Source organism: Nicotiana tomentosiformis, chromosome 1 (genome assembly GCF_000390325.3).
Source record: "Nicotiana tomentosiformis chromosome 1, ASM39032v3, whole genome shotgun sequence".
Classification (NCBI taxonomy): domain Eukaryota; kingdom Viridiplantae; phylum Streptophyta; class Magnoliopsida; order Solanales; family Solanaceae; genus Nicotiana; species Nicotiana tomentosiformis.
Window position 1 is genome coordinate 50,681,379 of NC_090812.1, and position 7,287 is coordinate 50,688,665.

The window sequence follows — 7,287 nt, forward strand, 5'->3', positions numbered from 1 at the left end:
AAACAAACACACATATACATATTTACATCCCCCACCTCACACTTTAAATTGTGGCATGTTCCCATAATACACAAATAAAAAGCAAGAGGTAAAGAAAACTTCCCCAATTTATCTAGTTGGGGTCTGAAATGCAGTCGGGATCTCCTTTGCACGCCCGACCCAGTGCACACATCCATGCCGAGAACTTCTTTTCAGTTTTATTTGGGTACGTCCCACACTTATTCATTTGACTCTTTCCAAGTTGCTCCTTTAGGCCCCCATCTCTTTTAATCTTGAAGATCAGCATTTTTCCCCCCACTCTGAGCATGAGTTGCCTTTCCTGAATATCCATAATTGCACTGCCCGTAGCCAAGAACGGTCTTCCTAAAATCAGTGGGACCTCCATATTTTCCTCCATGTTCACCATAATTAAGTTCACATGGAACACAAATTTGTCCACCTAAACTAGCACATCTTTCGCTATTCCTTTAGGTATGATTATGGTCTGATTTGCCAGTTGCAATGACACAGGTATCAACCTATTTTCTCCAATCTCTCCCTCCAATTTCCTGAAAATAGACAAAGGCATAAGATTAATGGAAGCACTTGAATTACACAAAGATTTCTTAAACTTAGTACTTCCTAAAGAGCAAGGTATAGTTAAACTCCCTGGATCTCCATATTTTTTAGGGAGCTTATTTTGCAAAATGGTACTACAATATTCTGTGAGCTTGACCACCGATATCTCTTCCACTTTCCGCTTCTTAGACAATATCTCCTTAAAATATTTAGCATAAGCTGGCATCTGTGAAAGCACCTTTGTGAAAGGTATATTCACATGCACCTGCTTGAGCACTTCTAAAAAGCGCACGAATTATTTGTCCATCTTTTATCTTCTTTGCTTCTGGGGGAAGGGTAGAGCATGCATGTATTTGATCTTCTCAGTCTGCTCATTCATTCTTTGTTTGTCTTTCTTCTTCCTTGTTGGAACTTCAGACTTGTTCTTCTCCTTTAGAGCATCCTCTTGCTCTGCCCTCACTTCATTTTGAACTTGATTTCTCGTCAACTCATTCTTTTCTGCTACCAACGGATCTTGCAATACCTTTCTATTCCTCAACGAAACTGTATTTATTATTTCCTTTGGATTCCTTTTGGTATCCGCAAGGAGGGTTCCTGGAGACCTATCGGACAATAGATTAGCAATTTGCCCCACTTGTCTCTCTATGTTTTGAATAGCTGCACTATGATATTCAAATCTCTCATCTATTTTAATAATGAAGGCTTTCATTAGATCTTCCATGCTAGACTGATTAGAATGTGGAGGCTGGTATTGCTGCCTCTACTGATTCTGAAATCCTGAAGCTCCTTGTCCCTGGGGTCTCAGATTATTCTGCTACCATGAGTTCAGGCTACCACTTGGTGAACTCCAAGAAAAGCCCGAGTGCCTCTATCCCATAGAGTTAAAATTATTACCACTCTGGTAGTTGCCTCTATCAAAGCTTCCCACATCATTTACCATTTCATCTGCAGCTAAAGCCTGACATTCATGCGTTGGATGACCCATTCTACAGAAATCACAAACAAATGATGGTTGGCTCTGGACCTTGGCTAAGGTCAACTTTCTTATATCTTTGGCCATGGCACTGATGTGTTAGAATATATCATTACTCTCAGCATGCCATTGGTTAGCATCTTCAGAGAGCTCATTAAGAATTGACACAATCTCCTCAGAAGTCTTCTTCAATAAAGGACCTCCAACTGCAGTGTTCAGAGTTCGTCGTGGGGGAGGTGTCAGTCCATCCCAAAAGTCCTGGAATTGCATCCACAATTCAATCCCATTATGTTGACACTTCCTCACTATCTCCTTGAATATTTCCCAAGCCTCGAAAATTGTTTCAGTGTCCGCCTAGCAGAAGTTGTGAATTTCATTGTTTTATCAGCTGGGAAGTATTTATCAAGAAACATTTTAGTCATATCTTCCCATGTCCTGATCGACCCCGTTGGTAAGATATAAAGCAATGCTTCACGTCATCCTTCAGTGAAAAGGGGAATGCACTTAAGTATACTGCATCTTTTGATACTTTGTTGTACTGGAAGGTGTTCATGATTTCCTCAAAATCATCAATTGAGTGTTAGGATCTTCATTCACCTTCCCTCTTAAGACATACTAGTTGTTCTGGAAAGTTTGAAGCAAGTCTTGCTTCAACTCGAAATTATTCACTGCTACTGGTATAGGCCTGACACGGGACAGTCCTTGATTGTAGACTGGTATGGCATAACTACCCTATGCTCTACCAGAACTGGGTACCATATTCTCGAACTGGTCTTCAACCAAGGGTTAATTAAATTGAATCTTCGACCCCCATCATCTTTAACGGTCTCATCAGTAGCTCTACGGTCTGCCTCAGCTGCTATCCGTGCAACTTCTTCTCTATGCTGTGCTGCCTCTCTTGCAGCTAAATCTACTATGTTGTCACCGTTATTAGCCATGTGTTCGGGGGTTGAAGGTTACCCCAAGAACTTTCTGGTGAGTTCTTTCTCTTTCCTCAACTATCGCATACTCTCTTCCACCTCTGGATTGTATGGAATTAATTCCTTTGAAGAAGATCGAGTCATACACTTGAGAAGTCAACCTGTTGCCTGCACACGGAAGAGAAAACCCGTGAAGAGTAAAAATAAAAATAAGTTCCTGACGAGCGCAAAATTTGACGAGCGCAAAACACAACACAAAATTGATGCTCGATAATCAAAGATAGTATACTTTAATTATCATCTCCACATGTATTGGATTAAACAATGCTCAAGTAATTTCTAGTTTAACGCTATTCAAGATGAACTGTAACGATCCGGCCGGTCGTTTTAAGGGTAATAGCCCCGATCCCCTATTTACTGCTTCTCCCATATCTATTTCTTCTATTGTGACTTGCCGGGAGGTTTCGTTTTGGTTTTTGGAGTGTTTTGGGACACTCAGTCCATAAATGGAGGTTTAAGCCTTAACATTTGGACTGTAGTCGGAACTATATGAAGAAGACTCCGAAATAGAATTTCGTTGGTTTAGTTAGCTCCATTAGGTGATTTTGGAATTAGGGGCATGTCCGGATTGTGTTTTGGAGGTCCGTAGCTTATTAAAGTTTGAAATGGCGAAAGTCGAATTTTTAGAGATTTTGACCGGTAGTGGACTTTTTGATATCGGGGTCGGATTTTTATTCTGGAAGATGGAGTAGGTCTGTAGTATTGAATATGACTTGTGTGCAAAATTTGAGGTTAATCAGACATGGTTTGGTTAGTTTCGGCATCGATTGTAGAATTTGGAAGTTTCAAGTTTATTTAAGTTTGAATTGGAGGGTGATTCGTGATTTTAGCATTATTTGATGTGATTTGAGGGCTGGACTAAGTTCGTATGATGTTTTAGTATTGGTTGGTATGTTTGGTTGAGGTTCCGAGGGCCTCGGGCTTGTTTCGAATGCTCAACGGGCCATTATTGGACTTAGAGAGTTGGCACATTTTCTAGTGTTATTGGAGACATTTTTCTTCATCGCGTTCGCGAGGGAGATCTCTCGATCGCATAGGTCATCTGAGAGGTCAGCTAAAATTTCTCTTCACGTTCGCGAAGATGAAGACGCGATCGCGTAAGGTTATCAGGCAGTGCACCGCGAACGCGTGGGCTAGGCCGCGTTCGCGAAGAAGAAGTGAGGCAACAATAGAGTTTGAGTGTTACTCTTCGCGGTCGCGTGGGGACAATTGTGATCGCGTAGGTGTGAGCAGCTGGTGCATCGCGTTCGCGTGAGGTTTTACGCGTAGAGTAAATTTCTGAGGGAGCGAAGTTGTTTTTCGCGATCGCGAGGCTTTTTCTGCGATCGCGATTAAGGAATCTCTAGGCAGTGCTTAAACATTCCAAAAACGGGGGTTTTGCCATTTTATCAAAAACTTGAGTTGGGAGCTCGGATTTGGACGAGATTTTGAGGGAGATTCAGAGATATCGATTGGGTAATGATTCCACACTCCATTTTGGTTATATTTCACTAATCTATCATTAATTTCCTTTTTAATATCGGATTTTGGGGTTGAAATTGGGAGAAAAATGGAGAACTTCTTCAACAAAGATTTCGAGTTTTGAAAGGAGATTTGTGGTCAGATTTGAGTAATTTTTATATGGTTAGACTCATGAGTGAATGGATGTTCGTATTTTGTGACTTTTCGATTCCGAGACGTGGGCCCCACGGGCGATTTTTGAGTTAATTTCGAAATTTTTTTTAAAGTGTTGATTTCATTAATTAGATGAGTCTATTATGGTTGTATTTATGATATGTAATTGCTTTTGGCTAGATTTGGGCCATTCGGAGCCGGATATTCGTGGGAAAGGCATTGTGACCGATTGATTGAGCTTGGTTCGAGGTAAGTGGCTTGCCTAACTTTATGTGGGAGAAACTCCTTAAGATTTGGAACTATTATGATATATGAGCACCGTGTACGTGAGGTGACGAGTATGTACACGGGCTAGTTGTGGAAAAACCTGATTTTTCTTACTGAGCAGCAACCTGTTTTTCCTTTTATTTTGAGTTATACCATTTTAATGAGTATCAATCTATTTTCATTCTTAATTGAGTTATTCCAATATGTGTAACTATCCTGTTTAGTCTAATACAATATTTCTATGTGTCTTAACTGCTTATGTGAATTCTGTGCAACATGCTTAGTGAATTTCCTGCTTCTTCCTTGACTGGTACTTAGTCTCAATCGTAAGATTTTGTGATGTAGTTGTATTTCTATTGTCTGTGCTATATATTTACTTTGGGACTATGGAACGGTATTCCGGAAGATCCCCATGTACTGTATACTTACTTTGGGTCTACGTACGGTATTCCGGGAGATCCCCCTGTACTGCATATATACTTTGGGACTACAGAATGGTATTCCGGGAGATCCCCCTGTACTGTATATTTACTTTGGGACTACGGAACGGTATTCCGGGAGATCCCCATGCCTTGCATATTTACTTTGGGACTACGGAACGGTATTCCGGGAGATCCCCCTGCACATTTACGTTTGGGACTATGAGATGGTATCTCGTGAGATCTCCTGTTGTATTTCTGTGTATTGAGTTGTTACCTTCTATAAATTCTTTCTTGTTAAATTTCAGTCTTTATTTTACTGCGATATTTAATTTTTGCCTTACTTTATTATCATATTCTAGTAGGGCCCGGACCTGACCTCGTCACTACTCTATTGAGGTTAGGCTTGGCACTTACTGGGTGTCGATTATAGTGTACTCATGCTACTCTTTTGCACATGTTTTGTGTGCAGATCCAGCTACTTCTTATCATCCCCGCTACTAGCTGAGAGTGCTTGCTGCTGTACGGAGATTTCAAGGTATATCTTCCACGTCTGCAGACCTCGGAGTCCCCCTCTATTCCCTCCTATGTCATTTACCTTCCTTACTTCTGTTATTAGACTCTGGTGTATAGAGATACTAGTTTCCTTCTGTAGCTTGTGACTTATGATGTTCCAGGTTTTGGGATTACTGTGTATTTTGAATAGTTCGTTGTTTAATTCATGTTTTTATTTCATTATTCCGCAAATGTTAGGCTTACCTAATCATAGAGACTAGGTGCCGTCACGACGTCATACGGAGGGGAAATTGGGTCGTGATAAGTTGGTATCATAGCTCTAGGTTCATAGGTGTCGTGAGTCATAAGCCGGTTTATTAGAGTCTCGCGGATCGGTACGGAGACGTCTGTATTTATCTTCGGGAGGCTATGGAATTGTTCGGAAAATTTAACTACTTTCATTCCTTGTCGTGCAAAAATTGTTGACTTCAAAAATCCTAAACTTCTGTATTCTATTCTCTCACAGATGGTGATGATACGTATAAGCGGATCTGATGACTAGGCACCCGCGTCCCCTGCTAAAGCCGCGAGAGGCCGGAGCCGGGGTAGAGGCCGAAGACGTCCACGTGGTGCAGCCAGAGCACCCGCACGAGCTGCTACAGAGGAGCCCCCAGTAGCTCCAGCTGGAGGGCAGACACTCGAGGTACCTGTTTCTGCACCAGCTCTCCAAGAAACTTTAGCCCAGTTATGAGCATGTTCAACACCTTAGCTCAGGCTGGATTAATCCCACTTGCTCCTGCCACATCTCAGGCCGGGGGAGGAGCACAGACTCCCATCGCCGGTACTCCAGAGCAGCGGGTTCAGGTCGAACAGGTTCCAGAGATTGTACCAATGTAGCCGGTAGCTCCAGCTCAGCCCGAGGTTAGGGAATGAGCTTCTGAGGTGGAGCAGCTCAGACTTGAGAGGTACAAGAAGTACCACCCACCTACCTTCAACAGATAGGCTACAAATGATGCTCAGTGTTTTCTGGAAGAGTGTCATCATATTCTCCGTACTATGGGCATAGAGGAGACGAGCATGATTTCTTTTACTATATTCCAGCTTAGAGGAGCAACCTATCAGCGGTGATATGCTTATGAGTTGAGTAGGCCGGCTGAGGCAGCTTCACTTACATGGACTCAGTTATCGGACATGTTTTTGAGAGAGTATGTCCCTCAGAGCCTCAGGGACTCATGGCGCGCGGAGTTTGAGCAGCTGCGCCAAGGTGCTATTACTGTGTCAGAGTATGCAGTTCGCTTCAGTGATTTGGACCGACATGCATCGGCCTTGGTTGCCATAGTTCGAGAGAATGTTCGACGGTTTATTGAGGGACTCCACCCCAACATCCGGAGTAGTATGGCCAGGGAGTTGGAGATGGATATTTCTTATCAGCAGGTTATGAGTATCGTCAGGAGATTGGAGGGCATGCTTTGCCCGGGATAGAGAGGAGAAGGAGGCCAAGAGGTCTTTAGAGACTAGTTCTTATTCTAGTGCTCGTGCCCCAACAGCTCGCCATGGTAGGGGTTATTTGAGTCGCCCCGTCCATTCAGCTCTTCCAGCCGCCAGTGGTATTTCGGTCTCTTCTAGGCCCCAGGAGCCTTATTATGCACCGCTAGTATTTAGTGTGCCTTCTGCACGGGTTGTTCCTAGCGGCCAGTCCAGCAGATCTGGCCAGAGCCAGTCACAACAGCCACACCCTCCCAAAGCTTGTTTTGAGTGTGGCGACACTCGCCATATGGTGAGGGATTGCCCCAGATTTAGGAGGGGTGCACCTCCACAGACTTCTCAGCCATAGCGTGCCCCACCGGGTCCTCAGGCCATGATTACAGCACCAGCTGCCACCCCACCTGCTCAGCCAGCTCGAGGTGGAGGTCAGAGAGGTAGAGGTCACCCTAGAGGGGGAGGCCATGCCAGTTATTATGCCCTTCCTGCTCATATAGAG

General features: G+C 43.4%; 1 protein-coding gene across 1 annotated transcript; it reads right to left on the reverse strand.

Annotated features, from left to right (window-relative positions):
- Positions 1-439: 439 nt before the first annotated feature.
- Positions 440-784, reverse strand: LOC104092378 (uncharacterized). Its single transcript, XM_009597973.1, has one exon. It carries the CDS (start codon positions 782-784, stop codon positions 440-442), a length of 345 nt encoding a protein of 114 aa, XP_009596268.1.
- Positions 785-7,287: the final 6,503 nt, after the last annotated feature.

Bases quoted from the DNA above. Each gene is read 5' to 3' on its own strand.
- LOC104092378 (XM_009597973.1), bottom strand. From the start codon at position 784: ATGCCAGCTTATGCTAAATATTTTAAGGAGATATTGTCTAAGAAGCGG.